We start from the raw sequence: 20,956 nt of genomic DNA on the forward strand, positions 1-20,956 counted from the left end.
AGCCATTAAAATGTGATCTTCATCCACAGAGCACAGTTGAGCAAAGATGCTTAGTCTCATGGTAAGCTGTCCCCTCCAACCCAGTTAAAAAGCCATTAGGCTAGGAGTGGTAGTAACTAAAGCAAAGATCACCTGATTGAGGACTTTGATCAGCGACTGACAAGTGAGGTTGACAAAGGACTTACTTGATAAAGGGGATTGGTAGTTATAAGTTAAATGGTCTCTCGCTAGCCATCTTGGAGGGAGAGAGAAAAAAAGGGAAGAAGAGACTAAGGAGCAGAAGTGGAAAGCTAGCAACAGGAATGAGAGAACTTCTGTGGTTTGGAAGAGAAGTTGTGAGCCATGGGAGAGGGATCATGGATTCCTTGCTCACAGCTTTAATGCCACCCCACCCCCCAAAAAAATAAAAAAAAAAATCAAAAGGTGTTAGGAAGGCAAATCTGGGAAATATGCATAGGCATTTATTTGTTAATCGAGGTATTTGTATTTCTTGGCAACTAACGAATGATTGACTTGTGAACATTTACAATGTCTGTGTCTTCAACTATTAAAGTGTCTCTAACAAGGTAACTCTTAAAACCAGTTCCCAAAGTGGGATATCTGGAAAAGCTGCTCAATGCAGCACTGGTCTTGGTAGCCTAGGGCAAATGGGCCATGGACTCCAATTGCATGAAATATCAGAAGCAACACATTTTGCTGAAAGGATGGAGCCAGAAGTAGTGGTCAGAATCTGGGAAAAGCATATGCACCAAATATGTTTGCATCCAAACACAGCATGCCCAGTGAGTGACCTACCAGGAGAGCTCTACAAGGGTTGTATGATATCAACTAAAATAACATGTTGGAACAATCCATTATTAGTTTTATTTGCCTTTTATAGCAGCTATAAACTGTTTTTCTTTTAAAATAGGACCACATTCTTACCTTCATAAGAAAAACAAAGCTATGAAAGTACGCCTTTGAGACCAACCCCCAAGCTAGCAGATGCTGTTTAGCACAAAGAAAACTGTAACTGTAAATCCATCTGCCCACTCATTATTGGCCGCTCATGCTTCTCACGTAAAGGAGAGAAAAAAGGGAGGACAAGAAAAAGTTACTGCTTATTACATTGGTAGAACTTTAATGAGCAGCCATTACATACCACAGAGAAGAATTCAATATTCCATTGTATCTTGTGTTTCCAGGAAGCAATCTACAAGTTTTTTTAAGTAGACAATAGTATACAATTTATTTTGGGACTATGACACACACCTATTATTGGACAATCACAAATGATACAGTCTATGAGACAAACCTTTAATTAATGATGCAAAAAACTGGAACTATTAAAAATACAGATGCTAGCAAGGGACTTTTAAGGTGCCTTTGTTAAAACCTGCAGTAGCATTTACCATTGGTATTTTAATTTTTTTGTTCCTTTAGTATATTGTTTTTAGGTTTTTTCCATTTCCATGTAATGTCAAGTAATTAAAAGCTGTTTTTTTACTCAGAAGAGTTTAATTTGAAGAGAGAAAATGGCAGCATTCATAAGCTTCCTCTCCACCCGCTGCCAAGTATCAATACTTAACAAATTAATTCAAAGTTGGTGAAAAGCGTAGTACAGTTTGCAAGAAAGTAAACAACTGATACAAAGAACATTGAATTCAGTGGAAGGATACCCATTTATTTCAGTGGGTCCTTAGTCCTCTGCTTATAGAATAGGAACAGCATATGGAACAGGAATTTTATGCTACTATGATTCTAACTTTGTTTGGGAGGAACTTCACTAGTTGGTGAAAGAGACTCTTTGGCTTTTGGATTCTCTTTCAGTCACTGACATATTGTGTTGAACTCATACCACCCCATCTATAGGCAAACTTTCTATAGCCTGCTTTCCATTCTTACATGCAGTAAACTTGAAAGAAAGCAAGCCCAAAAATGAAGAAGGAAGGACTTTATTTTTTACATCTATGTTTTAGTATATTCTTTCAAGTCATAACTTTGAGGACATAACAACATTGTTTGCCCATTCATCTTGTGGCCATTGAAAGTCAGAACCAAGCAAAAATCGTAGTTTAAGAATATTAACAATAAAAATCACTTTATTTTTAGATGCTCTTTTTGTGGTGAAAGCTGGAGTATGAAAAAAAACATAAAACAACTAAATTAAATGAAAATGAAGCTTCTATTATCCAAGATAATAATCCAAGTCCCAAGTGGATAATAATGGAGGACTTGAATTATTCAGTATAAAAATGAGGACAGGGATTATTGCCTCTCAAAAATAGCAGGATAATACTATTGTTGGTAATCTAATTAGAGGTCATATACAATCAAATCCCTAGATTAGAATCTGTCTTTAAATGAAGGTTGCTATATCAAGTGGTCTAAGTTCAGATGAATGTGGTATCTTGCAAGACCAGTTCATGAGGTTTTGGCATCACCAAATCTAAACTTGAACAAAGGCCCTAAAAACAATTAGGCTTTGACCATGAATTCAAGCTTAAATGAAACCTTGAATCAAACACTGTTTTTTGTTTGTGTTTTTTGGGGGGGAGGGTTCCATCTTTAATATTGCTCTAAAAAAGCTATTAAATACACACATAATTTTAAGGGCCACTCTTGTGAGTATGGGCATTGCCAGACTATGGTCCTGAAGAGAAATCTAATGAAATAGAAAGTTGTCATTTTCTGAATTTGCAGTAGTACATGCATATCTCTGCCTAAGAACACAGAATACTTGAAAAAATGACTTACAGTTAGCACATTTGACAGCCTTTGACTGTGTGTACGTGAAAGAGAGCCTGTGGGAGAAAAAAGGGAGAGAGACTTGGGGAATGGGAGGTGGATTACAAATACTTGAGGTACTGAAAAAACTAGGACTCTGACATTCCTTCCTGTGAATACTGGAGGCAAAATATGATTAGTATAGATCAATATTAAGTGACAGTGAAAAAAAATTTTCCTTGACAAAATATGAAATGATAATCTATCACTCCAAAGTTAAACAGCTGAATGAAATAGTAAGCTAATGATTTTGGAGAACAAAGTATTGAATGCCAAATTCCCTGCTGGCAGAGAATTTAGCTAAGTCTTTTAAAACTCCCTATTGATTCTATACCAGTAGGCTCTATTACACTGTAGTAATGCCTTAGATATTCTGCTTTTTTACTTCTACTACTGGGCTTCTTCTTTTATATAAAGCCTGATTCCCATTTACTTCAGTGGACTGGATTTTACTCACAATGCCTCTTTTCTTCATGCAGTGTCACATCTCTGTCTGTGGGACATGCATGCAAAAGGTGGTGACACACTCCTTTTTTGTGCCCTGCTATCATACTCCAGTTGAGAAGTGTTACTGGACAGAGAATGCTAAAAAAATTCTAAGATATTTGTTGATAAGAAATAAAATTCAGGGTGGATAACAAGCTACCAAGCTTCATTCAGCTTTCAGCAGGATCCTTCTTCCTTTGCCTTAAATTCATAATAAGCCATTGCAGTGAAACTGCTCGTAGTCACCTCCACACAGCAATCATATCTTAGACACAACATTTCTCCCTGTTATTCAATTCCCTGTGGAAAACAACCATCCATGAAACATATTTCCAGCCACATGCTGACCCAGCCAGCTGTTTCAATCATATGGTGTAGCTGCCACGTGCGAAAGAAGCCAGAAGCAAAAATGCTTTAGGCAAGTGGGAAATTGAGCAGCAGGTTGCCAGACAAATGCCTGGGTAAAGCCAGAGTGTGAAAGCAGATAGCAATTGTGTATGAAAATGACACATGTAATAGTCACAGGAATGTGAACAGGAAGATTTTCTGCAGGCAACACTGGATCCAGTGGGGCTCACTGCATGAAGAGGAAGAGCCTATGAACTAGTTTGTGCCCCGCATGAGCCAGTTGAGCACCTCCTTTTTCTCTCAGTGGAGCCCCAGGAGGCAGAAAAGCTCATTCATGAGCAGGGATCTGGGTTTTCCATTTCCTACAGAAAAACAGGGAAAAATGTGGATTTCCCCCTTTACCAGACAAAAATGCCAATTTCTCATTTTAGCAGAGAAACCCATGGATTTTGTAGTTTTGGAAAGTACTCTCTGCAGGCTGGCAGAATCTCAGCCTGCAAGGGACTGGGAGGGAGCAGGAGGAGGGTGATCAGGCAGGGGGGCACCATGCACTCATACAGGTACATGGCCACGAAGCAGCTTGGAGAGCAACTCCTGGAGGTAAGTGGGGGAGGGAGGGGATTGAGGCCCCTCCATAGGGAGGGAGAGAGGGATTTGGGCAGGGCTGGGGCTGCTGCCCACCTGGGTGGTGCGTGGGGCCTGGGGCTTGAATGCATGGCTGCAAGGCCCCAGTAGGGAATGGGATAGGGCCCTGGGCAGCTTGTCTAGGGGATGGTGCTGGCTCCCCACCGTGGTGTACACTCCCGAGGGCCAGTGGGCACCCATGGTCCCCAGATCTGGGTCTGGTGCAGAGGCAGGCTGCCCGCTGTGGGCTCAGACTCTCACCCTGCTGCTCTCCCTTAGGGCCTCTGCAGCCCAGTGGGTGCAGCCTGGCACTGCAGGGAACAGTGGGGCCGCTTCTGGATCTCCTTTCTGCTGCAAGCCCTGTGCTGCCCTGGTGAGGTGTCCTCTCTGCATGTGGCAGCAGTGAGGAGCACAATCCCGTGCTACTGCCCCTGCCATGTGCAGGGGACGCATCAGTAGGGCAGCGTGGAGCTCACAGTAGCAGACAGCTTCCCTGCATGGTCCCACTGTTCCCTGCACTGCCAGGTTGCATCTTCTGGGCTGCAGAGGCCCTGGGGGAGGGCAGCAGGGCAGAAGCCCAAGCCCACAGTGGGCAGCCCAAACCTGCCCCTGGCTGCCCAGGCTCCACTCCACTGCAGCAGTTGCTGCCTTCTGCAGGGGCAAGGGGCTGCATAACCGGGTCCCTGGCCCCACAGCCCTGGCAGCTTGGAGCTCCATCTGGCAGGGCTGGCAGGCCAGGGGCTATGGTTGGGGGTGAAAGTTGCTTGAGCAGGTCTGGAGGGGTTGTGGAAGAGAGTGAGGGGCACTAGCAGGGCTGTGGGGGCTGTGTGGTGGGGAAGTGAAGGGGACCAGCGGGGCTGGGGGAGCTGTAGGGGGTAGTGAGGGGCAAAAGCATGGCCAGGGAGGGTGTGGGGGGAGTGAGGGGCACCAGCAGGGCTAGGGGAGGCTGAGAGGGGCCTATAATATATGTGCCACTGCTTTTCGTCCCTGGGGAAATGTACGTTCCCACTCATAGGGATGTGCCCATTGTGAGCAGTCACTGTTTCTTGCCTGCACAGGTCTGACTTGCCACTGGTGAGCAAGGGGCATGGTTAGGAGCCAGGACACCAGGGCTCCACCTCACTTCTGGGAGGGGAGGTGTGTGGGAGAATAGATGAAGAGGCACAGGGGCTGTGACTCAAGTAACCAAGATTAATTGAATTTTTCTTTAGCTTTTGCCTAGCTCTGAGCCTAAGGCACAGCCCCCTCTGGGAAAGGCTGGTGGGGGGCTAAGACTAGGTCAGCAGAGGTAGGTAGAGAGCTACCTACAGCACAGCCCTCTCCTACCATCCCCTATCCCAAGACAGGGAGGTAGCTCCCTGGAGAAGGATGCCACAGCCCTCATGGTTCCATGTCTCTCCACCTCTCAGCTCTATCCTTCCACCACTGCAAGCCCCATCCTGGCACTGGCAGGGCCCTGCATGCTCTAGAGTTTGGAAAGATGGAAAGTTCATCCATGGAGCAGGAGTGAAGGAGGAGGGGATTGGAAGCAGTGCATCCTGGGATGCTGGAGGATTACAAATTTCTCATTTTATCTCTATGGAGTAGACTGTAGTTACCCTAACATGATCTGTGTAGCATGGCCCAGAGTTAACCCTTGTGTGAAGTGGCAAAACTTTGAGATGCTCAGAAAGCACTCAGCACAAGTTAACAAGCTTTAATGTGCAGGCACTCACATTTTAAGTGCCATAAGTATTTTCTAAGCACAATTTGTAATTTCATCCTCTATTTCCCTCCCCTCATGGTGTAAATAAAACTGAAACTAGAGACAAACTTTAAAAGATACTGGGCAGGTCAATGGGTTAATGTGGCAGGCAAGGTTACCTCTATTATCAGTAAGAGTTTGTTGCATTTATCAGAAAGCTTAATAAATCACAAAGCAATCTGTGGCCAAGCACGCAGGAGCTTCCCACATGTCCTTCAAGTGCATGTCACAGCTGCTTTAGAACTTACTGACAATACAAGGGAAAGAACTTGATACAGTGTAAAATTGTGTATCTGGCAGAAATAGCTAAGGATGATTTTGGAACTAAGAATTCTTTAATTAAAACCAGCAGATGGGAATCTTTTTTGAAGCAGGCAACAGAAAATGAAATATTGGATGCAGTTTCTGAAATGAAAGGAGGGAAAACCTGGAGCCAGATAGCTCCCCAGTAGAATTTAGAAAGGTATTTAATACTAAATTAATCTCTTTTATGCTGAAGGTTTATTCAGAGGAACTGGAGGGGGGTAGACTGGAGCATATGACCTATAGAGAAGCTAGAATTTCCATTCTTCTCCAACAAGGGTAGAATTCTTCACATCTTAGGTCTTGTCAATTCATTTATACAAAACCAACTTTAAATTATAGTTTCTGGTAAAGAGACTACAAATGATACTGCAAAATTAAATTTATGTAAATCATTTTCAGGAGGTCAACGCAAATAGAGTGAAAGAGAGAGAGAGAGAAAAAAAAAATCATATCAGTGATTCTCAACCATGGCACTCTGGATCCTCTGAGATCTTTTCCAGGGTGCTACTGGGTGCCATGCACTGTTAGCACTCTTAGGTGGGAAACACAATAGGCAAGTGTGGCAGGATGGGACCTAGGGGTGCCATGAACTCCCCTAGTGCCCCCCTACTGTGCCCAACTGGTTCCAAATGCACCCTCTTTATCTCGCCCGCCACGTCTTTGATGGTAAATATTGTTAAAGGGAGGCTGCCTTCTTACCCTCTTTGGCACGGTGCTCTGTGACGTCCCAGTCTGTGCCCTGCCTTCAATAGCACTACAACTAAAGCCTCAGGGGCCACATGTGGGTCCTATGATCACCCGTGCCCTAATGGGCCCTCTGCCTCATCTCCGTTACCTGTGCCCTCATGGACGCTCTCCGGCTCATCTCCCTATCTGCCTGCCTCTCCGCCCCTCTGCCACCCTCGGGGCTCCTTGCTGCTCCTCTGTGCTCTCACGGCTCTCACCCGCACTGGGGCCTGACTCCCCGCACCCTCGTAGCCCACACTGGGGCCTCTTCCCCCGTCTGAGCTCTCACAGCCTGCACTGGGGCCTTGCCTCACGATTCCTGCAATCGAGGCTCAGGTGGCCATAGCTGTGCCTGGCCCCCAGGCCCTCTTCTCGGGTCTTACGCCCCACTGGGCTCCTCAAAATCGAGGCTCAGGTGACCGTAGCCGTGCCCGGCCTCCAGACCCCCTTTCGAGGTCTTGTGCCCCACTGGTGCTTCTCGCCTGTGCCCACACTGGGGCTGTCCCCTCCCGATACTGCCCACACCGGGCCCGGGGTTGATACACCCCAAAACGTGGTGCCCTCTCTGGTGTTGGGTCTCCACACTACCATGGAGCCTCCTCCAACCCCTACGAGGCCTCCTCCAATCCCTACAGCCTCACCCGGTCCTCTGGTCTTATACAACAACACAACAGAAAACTCCCACTGCTGGGCTACAACATAAATTCCAAGCCAACTGCCAACTCCCTGCCATCTCCCTTCCAGGGTTTCCTCCACCCTGTATCATCCCACAGAAGGTTCTCAGGCCATCAGGCTTCCCTACTCAGCTTGCTCAAACAGAGCTCCACCTTCTTCAGCCTGGCTTGTTTATATAGGCCAGGCCCTGCCCCCTTTCTGATCAGCTGACCAAACTGGTTGTCTCGGCAACCCACACCTGTGCTGCCCTGGTGACTGGCAGCTGAGCCACCCCCTTTTCACCACTAGGGGTCTCTCACGGGTCGCTTCCATTTTGGGTGCAGGGCACTTAAGCGCCCTGTGACAGCAAGATTAACCCATAGGCTGTGTCCAGACAAGTGGACCTATTTGTTTCCCCAAGGAGAAGTAGCAGTGGTACACCTTGTGCTTCTGCTCCTTGTCCCCAGGGAATGCCCATGCCACATGTGCTCTGGCGTGTGGCAGGTTCCCCCAGGTGAGGGAGGAGAGGCTGGGGCTAGCAATTGTGCTGGCCCCAGCAGTCCTACCTGGGATCCTAGGAGCCTTGGGGAGCAGCTGTGGTGCTCCTGCAACTGGGACCCTGGCTGGCAACTAAAGTGTGGCTCTGGCTGGCCAGGCTCCCATTTTGGGCAGTGCACGCTGCTACCACGTGGGCTGCCCGGCATAGGTTATTTGACCCTGAGATTTCCTGAAGCCAACTCCCACCCCCATGCTGCAAGGCAGCAGTTCAGGAAATGCCTGCAGGTGCTGTGTGGCACCACAGATGGGGCTGTGGCACCACATACCACACACCTGTCCTCATCTGGATGCAGGCATAGGCTTTAACTGGGTATTTAATCAGACAGGCTCTTACATCAGTGAGCAGGGCTGTGAGAAACAGCACCCATTTTGTTTCAATTTCCATTTCTCCATTTTGATGGGACAGTGTTTCATTTTGACATTTCATTTCATTTTGATGGGACAGTGTTTCATTTTGACACTTCATTTTGTTTGAAAGCAGTGTTCCGTTTTGTTGGCAGAAACTGTTTCACTGTTTTGACACTGTTTCGACGTTTTGCCCATAGGCTATAATGGAGAATCATGAAAATTCCTATATTTTTGTCATTTCCAGTATGATTCAGATGAAAATGACAGGGATGAGAGCCCCTTCTGAGGGCATGAAGTCTGTCAGGTTTCAAGGAGATAGGTGCAAGGGTTTCTGGGAAACTGTACCTTAAGCTGCTGACAAGCAAAACGTGTCACTTCCCAGCAGCAGCAGCCTCCTGTCATCCTGCATGCAGCTCTGGTGCCCTGCACCCCTGGGAGGGCTGTGGAGCTGTGCTGAAATTGTCCTGCGTGTGCAGGTCCCCAGTTCTGAACTTGGGATGATAGGAGGCTGCTGCTGCTGCCTGGGACTGGTGCAGCCTGTGCCCAGCACTGGGAAGACTGCTGCTGCTGCCGGCTCCAGGCAGAAGCCACAACTTCCTGTCATTTCATGTGCAGATCTGGGGGCCCGTACCCCCCGGAGGAGTCCGGCAGTGCTGGGAGGGCAGGTTGAGCTCTGTGGGGCTGGCGGAGCCACTTGGAGCGCAGTCCTGGCTCTCCCCACCTCCTGCCACTGGGTTGCACTCTGACCGGCTCTGCCAGCCCCATGAAGCTCAGCCTGGCAGCGTGAGGTGGCGGGAGAGCCAGTGGTGGAGCCCCTTGGAGAGCAGCCCTGACCAGTGGCTCTCCCCCACCTTCTGCTGCCAGGAGCTCCATGGAGGTGGTGGAGCTGCTGAGTGCAGCCCAGTGGTGGGAGGCGAAGGAGAGCCAGGGCTGCGCTCTGCTTCCCACTGCTGGGCTGAGTTCTGCGGTGCTGGCGGAGCTGCTTGGAGCGCACCCTGGTGGCGGGGGGCAGGGGAGGCAGGGCTGCGCTTCGACCAGGTCCACCAGCCCCACATTGCTCAGCCCAGCAGTGGGAGGCAGAGTGCAGCCACTGTTTGTGAGGGGGCATAGGGTATGTTGTGGGTTGTGTATATGTGGGTGATTGTGGGTACAGGGTGTGTGGGGTGTGAGGGGCAGTGGCGGTGTGGGGACCCCATCACTCCCCCCATGGCACAGCAGCAGCAGGCAGGGCACTAAGGGTGCAGGTGCCCTTTGGAGCACAGCCCTGGCCAGTGCTGCACATCGCAGTGAGAAGTGCAGCCCTCCACTGGGCAGTCTGTATCACTGGTGTTCCCTGCCATTCATGCGCAGCCCCCACACTCACCGGGCATAGGAGGGAAGCCCCAGGTGCTGGAGCCAGCTGCCTTCCTCAGCTTCCAGGGGAAGGTGGCTGGGGATTCCCTCCACTGCCATGCAGCCCTGGTGGGGAGGGCAGCTGGCTCCAGCGTGTGGTGCTTCTTTCCATGCCCAGAGAGTGCAGGGGCTGTGCGTGAGTGGCACAGAGCACTGGCAATCCAGGTGGCCTGGCAGAAGATGTGCCCCTCGCTGTGATGCATAGCGAGATGCCAGGTGCCTGCTCTCTAAGTGCCCCACCTGCTGCTGCTGCCACTGCCTGCTGGGGCTGCACACCATGGGAGGCATGTGGGAGAGTCCCCACACCACCCCATCCTCCCTCATACCCACATGCTACACACCTGAACTCCACCACTGCTGCTGCCACCTGGGCACAGGCTCTGTGCTGCCACCAGCCCTAGTCCCATGCCTCATGCTCCTGCCCAGCTGCAGCTCAGCCCCCGCTGCTTCCCTGCCTGGTGCCCAGATCCAGTAGGAGCCCTGGAAAGTTGAGCAGGTCTATGGGGGCTATAGCAACAGCAGCAGCAGCCCTGTCCAGGAGCTGCATGCTGGCTGGGCTGCACCCTTCTGCCTACAAGGGTGGGAGCGAGGCACAATAGAGTATGTTTGGGGGTGTGGGTATATGTGAGTGCCTCACTCCCACTCTTGTAGGTGGAAGTGCTGGACAGGGTGCAATTCATCCAGCTGTGGGCTGGATGAAAGTGCTTGGCAGGCTGAATCTGTCCCGTGGGCCATATTTTGTCTGCCCCTGCTTTAAACCCTTAAAATAATGCTTAATTAGGCCCTATGTCCTGTAGGAAAATGTTCAAATACTCAGGAATATACAGAAGTGACGAAACTCATAACCTAAATTCCTGAAAAACTAAAAAGATAATTACTCAGCGTAAGAAGAGTTGGGGAGGTGTACATTCATGCCACTGGGTGAGATCCTCAACACTAATTGCCATAAACTGGCAGAAAAACCACTGCTGTCAATGATATTATAGTGATTTATAACAGCTGGGAATTTTGCTTATGAATGTAAAAGAGGTTTACGAGCAAAGTCTTGTCAGCCTTTGTCAGTTATTTTACTCATAGTATTTTTCAAAAAGATCACTGGATATTTTTTCAAAAAAGTAGTGTTTTGCTGATCAACATTGTTATTCCAGAGGATGAGTTGGCACGTTATCATTGGATGTCAGCTACTTATCTTTCTGGAGTGGCAGGAAATGAAGTCAGCTTGACTTTAAATAGCTCAAATATTACTTTAAATATGCACAACTGAGTGGTGGTTTGGGTAGCTTGCCATTATTTAATAGCACCATCAGTGACTTGGTGCCTACAATAAGTTCCTGAATCCAGAAGAAAGTTGTGAAACATGACTGTTTTGATCAGATGATTTTGTTTTGTCATGAAAGAACATCACTAAATTTCTGTAAAATCTCCTCCAACCTAAAAAGCTGGTTTAAAAAAAATGTTAGATCTCAGTGGAATGTTAATGTCATTCATTGTAAAAGAAAGACAGGTATTATTTGGTTTCTAAGTTTGTTTTTATCAGTTTTTGCTTTTAAGACAGTGAATAGCAGTTGTGCATGAAAATGATTTTGATTTCATACACAGTGTGGGTTGCAAATTTAGTAATCAGTTGAAAGAACTAGAATTAAACATTTCAGACAGTAAGATAGTATCTATTTCCATTCATTATAAAAATATCCATTTTTATGGGCACGTACATATGGAAATTACTGAATCACTCAGCTTCTCTAACTTTTAGAGATAAATGGAAGCAGAACTTTGTTTTTAATTACTTTTGCTGGGATTGAAATTCAATTTGCCAAGGAGAGGAAGGTTTTTATTAATAAACAGCATTAATATACTGTAAAAAATTCTGAACAAATCTTATTACATGGAAAACTAGAACTTTTTGTTCAGAAACAGAAATATTTTACACTACAAAACATTCTACTTACAGGGTCCTAGTCCTGCCCCTTCTCACCAAGCCTATCGCGGCAAGTGACAACTGCGCAGGTGAGGGACAGTCACAGTCTCATCAGAGATGGTTTTCTGCCTTAAGGAGCAACTGTTCCACTAAGCCAAACAATACTAAGCTGATTAACATTTTTTTCATCTTACAGCATAAAGTGTAACAAGACCCCTACTGTGCAGCACCTAACACACAGTAATTTCCTGTCCCCTTTCAGCTTACAATACCTTGTCTATGTGCACATACCCAAAATGCTACTGAGGTTAATGCAAGTGCGAGTAGCTTTGTATAGTGGCAATATGGAGCCCCTCAAGCTCTGAAGGGAGAGAAGACAGAGTGTAGTGTTAAACATTCAGTAACATCTCACTTACGAATATGCCAACTGTGTGCAAAACCAGGATAACCTCCCCGAATAAAGGAACCAGGATAACTTCCCAACATAAAGGATGAATGGACAAAGAAAATATTCAAAGGCTTTGCTCTTAGTACTTTGAAGGTACTCATAGATAAAAGGTGCTTGAAAAGCAATCAGGGCTGCTACCATTTGAAATTCAATGGAAACTATAAACATTTCAAAATCTTTCATTCACTATGGATTTTATTTTCTTTTGGCATTAAATCTGACTACATAGAAGTCCACTGTTCCAGAGAAAGGACAGGTAATGTGTTGTCTTCATGAATTGATTAGCTTCACATAAATAGATCATCTGTTGCATATTGCATGAGAGCTGAAGAAATTCTGGTTGCTTAAGAGGGGGGCAGAAAAAGTTCTCCAAAGAACTATATTGCAAAATGTAGATCCAGATATCTACATGGCAAATGATAAAAGGAAAACACTATACTGAGGACGATCATCAGAGGAAGGTAAAATCTTATGGCTCTGCTGACTTCAGGGGAGATGTACCAATTCATACAAGATGACAATCTGCTCATCTGTGCTGTTGTTGAGCTTACTCTCTGTGTAAATGAGATCTAGCTTGATAGAGCAAGACATTCTGCTCCACCTTTTAGATGCTTAAGCAGACTTTAGCACCCAAGTGTGATCTTATTCTACTCTGTTTGAATCTCTGAAAAAATGTTAATATAAAAGATGGGTGAATCAGCTTTGTCTTCCTTAGAATGACAGCATATTACAGAAACGGATGCATTACTGGAGCTTTAGGGACTTGAGCAGGACAGAACAGGATCACACTTGAGAACCTAATAGGTAAAGTAAGATTTGGACCTAAGTTTATAGGGCAACCTTAGGGATTCATGATACATAAGAATTAAATTATATTCTCTCTGATGTTGCTAAGTTACCCAATATGATGATGAAAGCTTTAATTAAACTGCAGGTATTGTAAAGAAGATGATTATGTAGAATAGGTACTTCTTTATTTAACAGATTTGCTCCTTATCCATGTTATTTGTATCTTGTTGTGTCAGCAACAAAATATGTTAATTGCATGCTTATTCTGATCACCACTTGCAGAGTTCCTATACACACGAAAGAAAGGCCTAAAGTCTATTCTGTCAGGAACACTATCAACAAAGTCATTATGTTTCAGTCTTTGCCTTGAGGTGTGTAATTCAACTGAACTTCTAAATGACATACACTGTAGGATAGTCAGAATTACTGTGCAGGCTTGACTTTCAGATCCTAGGATAAGTTTGCCAAGGGGATAGAAAGAGCATATTTTAGCTCATGGGCTCAAAAGAAACAATATAGCACATCAAATAATTATGGCATAAGATAATATATTTTCAAAGGTCCTTACATAGAACAGCTAACCGTGAAAGTCAGCTGCTTTCAGTATACGTAGTAGGGGTGTGCGAAGCAGGATTTGGATTCGGCTTGAATCAGGGACAGTGATTCAATTTGGTGATTTGAATCACTGTCCCTGATTCAATTCAGCTGAATCCAAATCTGAAGATTCAATGCTGATTCGGAGAATCAGTGATTCAGACATAGACACAGCTTTAAAAGCTTTTTCTACATACATCAAGTACCAGTGTGGCTTGTGAACACTGCGATGCTGGGGTGCATGGGTGTCCCACAGGAGTGCGGGGAGGGCCCTCCACATGCTTGGCAGTGAGCACACTGCCCCCCCGCCATGTCCAGCTTGGTGATCAGCAGCAGGGGGACCCAGGGTGTCCCCCCAAACCCAGGAGACACCAGTCACTGAGCCAGGGGAGTACAGGGAGCCTCCCCCAGAATGCTCTCTGGCGGACAGGGAAGTGGACCAGAAGTGCTTCTGGTCTACTTCTGGGTCTGCTGCTGATCACATGGGGGGGAGCCCCCATGTTCTGTGGGACACTTCATCCGCCCCAGCATCGCAGCATTCATGAGTTCTGCTACGTAGAGGTATGTAGAAAAAACATTTAAAGCTGTTTCTATGTCCGAATCGCCGAATCTCTCCGAATCTATTCAGAGGGTTCCTATTCAATTCGGAGAGATTAAAGGGTCCTCTGATTCAATTTCGATTCGGAGATTCAGCCACCGAATTGGGCCGAACCTCTGCTGAATCGAATCAGGGACCGAAGCTTCGTACAGCCCCAATATGGAATGCATTTCCATAATCAATAAAATAAAATGTTGGCCACTTTGCTTCTCCTTATATACATTTAGAATGCTAGAAAGTATTTTACTTCAGACAATTTCTGTTTCACAAGCCTGACTTTTTTATTAGCAGAAAATATCATCGTATACATCCTACTCTTAACCTTGTAACTGGTTTTAAAGTGTTGTCATCAGTCACTATAAATGCTTAAAATCACTTAAAAAGCATAATTCTGTAATATTAAATAATCTTACCAGTAAAGTTGGTGTGTTACTTGAATGCTTTGAAGACAGCGATTTAGAAGGAACTGCACTAGAGGGCTTTCAAGACTCCATTCGAACTTAATTACCTAAGCAGATATAGAAAAAACATTGAGTTACAGGTTAGTTTTACTGCATTTCTTTCAAAAATAGATAGGAAAAGGTTTTATTTGTGTGGTTATTTGAATTCAAGAGGTGTGGAATGCTCAGAAAATGGAAGGAACAAAGCCAGGGTATAAATACACATCATCATTTGGACAATTGCAGAGTTCATCCTGATTCTAGCATCCATTAAAAATGTGCTTCAAATCAGTTCCCAACCTCCTCCCCACTCTGCAAATTTAATGTAGAACATTCAAATTCCTTTACTTGATCAACCTGACATTAAAAATTAATTACAGTTTTTAAAAAAATATCTGCAGGTGGCATAGAGAAGCATCAATTATTATGCCATGAGTTGCACAGATACACTGTAAGTGATTATGATGCCTGGAGACCAGACAAGGGGTAGACAGGAAAAGAGTACTGAAGAGACTAGTCCAAGGCTCTACGGCAGTTGAGGGATATAGCTGAAACTAGAACCCAGATCTTTCACATATATTCAGCACTGTATCCACAAGGCCATTTTGTTTCAGTTATGAAGTAGGCTAATTTTGGACTAATACTTGCTTTAAAATGATCCTTCTGCCCTTCACCAGTGTGCTAAGAATAATTTTAAGCCAGTCTGGATTTATAGCACACAGGCTACTATGGTTGATATACACAGCTACACAATCTATCATCCAGACATTTAGTTATTGAATCACTGCTGGCTACTGGAAATGTCTACTTCATTGGTCTCCCTTCCCCACCCCCATCATAAGAAAGCATCCACCTCACTGGAACGTGAGAAATCAAACAACCTAGATCTGTGGGGGAGAGTCTGTTCAAAGTATTCCAGAGAAGGAGGATAAAAGTTTTGCAGCCAGCCATCTCTTCCTTGACCTGAAGACGGAATACTTTCAAGCATACAATTGCCATCTCTTGGAAAATCAAGTTTGGACCAATAGTCAGAGACTATTTGTAGTGAAAGACAAAGTACATAATGAATGAGATTATTCTCCAGAGAGACTGCTTGGCATAGGCTGCACTGGTGATGCCTTTTCAACACCCTGGCTCTAAATACATTACGGTATTTAACACTGATATCTGAATGCAAGAAACTCTGAAACCTGGCTCTGTCAGCCATAGATTTGATGCTGCCTGATATTGGTCACAGCTGCATTTCCTTTTTCCGATTATTTTTTTTCTAGAGTATCCATTCAGCAATGCCAGAAAAGGTGATGAACTACATTCTTTTAAGTGGAACACAATCTATAATTCACCCCTGTAGTTAACTCAATCATCACATCAGCTAAGCTGTCTTCTTTGCTTATTCTTCCAATAATGTATCAATCAAACTGGAAGGATCAAAAGTATTTAATGAAGTTATTGATCTGACTACAGGACTTTCTTGGCTATCAATTGTTTCCTTACCTGAACCAGCTGTGGGAGGTATTCTAGCAATTCATCATTTGACATATTTTCTATTTGTTGGACTGCAGTTCTGCGAATGTCTTGATCTGGAAAACTAGTGCAAAACAAACAGAGATCATTAGGCACTACTAAGCTACTAGTGGTGCACTGCAATTCTCAAGACTTTTTAACTAAACAATATGCTAAAAAAACAGGTTTGTACTCAAAATGGGACAGGAAAATCAAATCCATCTGCTTTACGGTAATAGGAATCAAAGAACATGTAGGAGATAACTTAACTAGAATGATTGTTCCTTACAATGAACAAACATTATGATTCTCAGAGGCTTCTTTGTAAGTTGCGCTCTCAGGAGTCATTTATTGCCTTTAGTTATATATATATCATAATATAAAGCAAATTAAATGCATTCATCTGCAGTTATTTAGGACAAAACTTCTTAAAATGCAGAATATTAACTCCGTGGAAAATTTCAACACTTCAAAATTTGTTTTTGTTCAGTATTAGGACAGTCAAAACATTTCTTTTAGGATCGTTTCAGTCTTATTTTGACTTTAATTTATAAATTTGTTTTTCATTTTTGAAAATTGAAGTCTCTACAGGGCATAAAACCCCCAGACATAACAAACCACTCCTCGTACCCAAACCACCAGCAGCAGCAAAACTCCACTTTTGAAATATCTTGAAAAAAAATAATTTCCATTTTTGACAATGTCAACTGAAGACATTGATAATGATCTATGCAGTATTTTGCATTCAGAAGCATTCAACGTTTTACCAAGAAAGCAGAAATGTTACAAAACATGATTAGGGGATAAATAGAAATGAGTTATTTGGGTGCAGACCCTGATAACAGTTGGACCATTTCAAAATGTCACTGTTTGGGAACTGATTGACAATTGTGTGAAGTGTTGTGGCTCTGATTTGTGGATGGAAGTGAACACCCAGCCTACCATACCTTTCAGTGGGCAAGTGTAGGAAGGAGGAGGCAGTTCTTGCACCCATGATTTGGAGGTTCCAGGGAGTGGGCGACCTGTGGCTGGGGGCTTTTTCACTTCTCTGCTTTCCCTTCTCTCCTAATCATGTGTTCAATAATTTTTAATAGAATGTAAATGGCCAAAGTCTGCAATGTGCTTGCTTGACTTGCAGGTAAGGGAAATGCTTGGACCTGTGCTTTTTCATTCCCAGGGGGCTGAGGAGGGGAGCTGGCGGGGAAGGACATGATGAAAGGCTGTGGTCAAGGTAGAGTGAGGACACAGCTGGTTCTTAGAAAGATAGCTTTTATTGAATGAGCAGTGCAAGGGAAATCATTGATAAAAAAGGGCCAAACAAAAGAGGGAAAAAGGTAGTAGCAGCGTTCTGGCTTTGCACCAGGGCAGCCAGGTGCAGCAGTGTGTGTGGAGTGTGAGGAACAATGCAGTTTGGAATGCCTGGAAGACTGACCAGACGTGTGTCATGAAACACTTAGTGTCCACACAGAACACTGAACCAGTTCATGGTGAAATGTTCAAAACAGTACTTTATTTTTCAAGTATATTTTTTAACTGTTCCAGGTGTATTGAAACTAGTTTACCAGGCGGGTATGCCTGTCCATTTCTGTTTTAAGCCATATTGAAACCATTCTGAATGTTGTACACACCCTATACAGAAAACAACAACAGTGTACTACTTCCAAATTGATGTTTTACTTAGGATTATCAGAGGGGTCTAAGAGAACTTGGTTGATAACTTTCATTGAATTCCAGTGCTGTTTTAGGCCAAACTCCCGTAGACTTTGAAAATCTTAGCTTAAGTATCACTAATTTGGTAGTTTGCACATAAATACCAAGAGATAAGGTGGGGCCTGGAGATTTCAGTGTCTGCTTACCCTATGGGAGGTTCTTTTGGATCAGAATAGATGTCAGAAGGCAGCATAAAGAAGATGGTTTTGCTGACGTCCATGCTACATCTTTTTTGCACATCAGCAAGTAGCCTTCAACTTATCAATCACTTCTTGCCAACATAAAATTTTATATGAAAGAACCACATTTACTGGAATATAAAATGACCCTGAATATAAGATGAGCCCCAGTAATTAGATTCTATACCTGGAAAATTATACCAAATTTATAAAATTTTCATATGGAGGTTTGCCTTGACTTTGTCCCCCTCCCACTGCTACAGCAGGGAAAATAAATCTGAGGCTATTAGGTAGCCCTGTTGTCCTCTGCTTCCCCAACACCTTTCTCCAACAGCCCATTCCCCACCCCCACTTACTTTCAGACCCTGCTTTCCCTGAGTACATGGAAGAGAAGCACATTTGAAAACACTGGATGCATCTATACATGCATATTAATGCATGTGAATAAACTCCAGGGCTTATCTCTCTAGAGTTTATTGCTCCCTAAGCTTCACATATGCCCAGGACTGCAGCATGTTGAGCTAGGGTGGAGCAGCCCTAGAAGGACAAGATACTGATGGGACTGTACCACAAGAATAGAATAAGATGCTTCGTAGTGTCCATTGCACTCAGTTCCCTCAGCACTGATTCTTTTACAAGTCATGGTGAGCCATGAAATTGAATACATTTCAACTTTCTCTTCACTCCCACAGCTGAGCTATGCCTTTCTTTCCCATTGCCACTGATTCCTGTTTCTTCACCAGCCTTAACTGTCTGGCAGAAGTCAACAAACAGGGCCCCAAACTGTTCACTGAGAAGCCCTCTGTTTCCCTGTCTCTCAGCCTGTCACATAAGATTAGGGACCAAGTGGACATTGGCAAGCTGGAAAGGTGGGCAGAGAAGAACTGAATGTAGTTCAATAGGGATAAATGCAGAGTACTTTGTCTGGGGAGAAGTAGCCAGCAATGTTAATATAGGTTAGGAGGAAATGTCCTGGCCAGTACGATGGCTGAAAGGGACCTTGGGGTTATGACTGATCACAGGATGAACACAAGCTGCCAGTGTGCTTCTGTAGTCAACAGAATGAATAGCATACTGGGAAGCATTAGCTGATGCATCATGAGCCGGGTTAAGGAAGTGATGCTTCCTCTCTACTCAGTGCTAATGAGACCCCAGCTGGAAGATGGTTTCAGGTTGGATGCAAGGAACAACTTCTTTGTGGCAAGGGTCACCAGAATCTGGAATAGGCTCAGTGATGCAGTCTCCAACCTTGGAAGTCTTCAAGAGGAGACTGGACAGATACCTTGCTGGGACCATTTGATCTCAGCAGTATTCCTGCCCAGAGCAGGGGGGCTGGACTTGATCTTTTGAAGTCCCTTCAAGCCCTTAATTTCTACAATTCTACTGTACAGTAAACATCTTGTGTAGATAATGCCTATTAGCTTTGAAATAAACATACCTATATAGGAAATTTACATATAGGCAAATTACTATGGGTACCCATCATCCAGAATTGATGCATTTAACCTTTTTTGAAACTGCTGTGTGTTTTAGTACAGATTATCCATGAACAATGCAGTACTTCTGTACCTACTTATATACAAATGCTCCTTATATGTAGTACAGAACATGCATGGTGCTAATACAAATGCTCCTGATTTACCATATAAATTCACTGAGGTGGGACCCAGCAGTCAGTAGTATTTCAAGCCATGGTGATCCCACAACTCAGCACTGCTCAGTATGTGTGTGTACTCCATATACTGCCCACGAAGGATCCATGTGCTATTTAGACTCCCTCCCTCCACACTTGTGACTGGAACCAGGTATTCTTGTCATGAGTCCTAGGATCCTCCAAAAATTTATATGCAGATGAGATGCAGGGCAACCTGGTCTGGGTCCACCCCATGGAGGGTAGGGTCACACTAATCATATGCAGTGTACCTAAACTGCATAGATGTACCTAAATTGCACCAGAAATGCACTGCGCAGTGACTTCTTTAATCTTGCTCTTTTTGCCACATGTCTCCCCAGCCATTGATTGGAGGAGGGGCCCCAGCAGCCCTTCTGCTTGTTCCTGATCTGCCAGGAGGCAAACACTGTGGATTTAAATATGCTGTGTTTTCCTCCTGCTGCTGAATGCCTGAAGGGCCCAGGAAGCACCACCACTTGCCACTGATTGGCTGGGAGGCAAAAACCACAGCATATTTAAAACCACAGTTTTTGCCTCCTGACTCACCAGAAGCATGCAATGAGTGTTGGGGCTGCTGGGGTCCCTTGGCCAATCAGCAGATGAGGCAAAAAGAGCAAGATTAAAGGAGCTGTTGTGCAGCACACTTTTGGCATGATTTAAGTAGGTCCCTAATCTTATGTGACAGGCTGAAAGAGGGGGAAACAGAGGGCTTCTCAGTGAACAGTTTGGGGCCCTGTTTGTTGACTTCTGCCAGACAGTTAAGGCTGGTGAAGAAACAGGAATCAGTGGCAATGGGAAAGAAAGGCATAGCTCAGCTGTGGGAGTGAAGAGAAAGTTGAAATGTATTCAATTTCATGGCTCACCATGACTTGTAAAAGAATCAGTGATGAGGGAATTGAGTGCAATGGACACTACCAAGCACCTTATTCTATTCTTGTGGTACAGTCCCATCAGCATCTTGGCCTTTTTGGCACCAAGGGAAGGGTGTCAGGGCTAGCTCTGGCCCTCCTAATACTTGCCTGGTATTGCAGAACCTCCAGGCCTAGTGCCAGTTCCCTCCTGGAACAGCTGCCTGTTTTTAAGGGACACACACACAGGTTCCCATTAACATTTTTGGCACTGAGGGAGCATGCTGGAGCTTGCTCCAGCCTCT

The 20,956-nt window shown here is 44.9% G+C and overlaps 1 protein-coding gene across 1 annotated transcript in view; it reads right to left on the reverse strand.

Annotated features, from left to right (window-relative positions):
- The window catches only part of PIK3C2G (phosphatidylinositol-4-phosphate 3-kinase catalytic subunit type 2 gamma), a 340,743-nt gene that overhangs the window by 180,931 nt on the left and 138,856 nt on the right, over positions 1-20,956 (reverse strand). Inside the window, exons 17-18 of the mRNA XM_019543878.1 lie at positions 16,234-16,327; positions 14,713-14,807 (exon numbers count right to left, since the gene is read on the reverse strand). Coding sequence (XP_019399423.1) covers positions 14,713-14,807; positions 16,234-16,327 — 189 coding nt within the window. The remainder of the gene's footprint in view (positions 1-14,712; positions 14,808-16,233; positions 16,328-20,956) is intronic.

The sequence above is a fragment of the Crocodylus porosus genome, unplaced genomic scaffold (genome assembly GCF_001723895.1).
Source record: "Crocodylus porosus isolate Cpor-Errol unplaced genomic scaffold, CroPor_comp1, whole genome shotgun sequence".
Classification (NCBI taxonomy): domain Eukaryota; kingdom Metazoa; phylum Chordata; order Crocodylia; family Crocodylidae; genus Crocodylus; species Crocodylus porosus.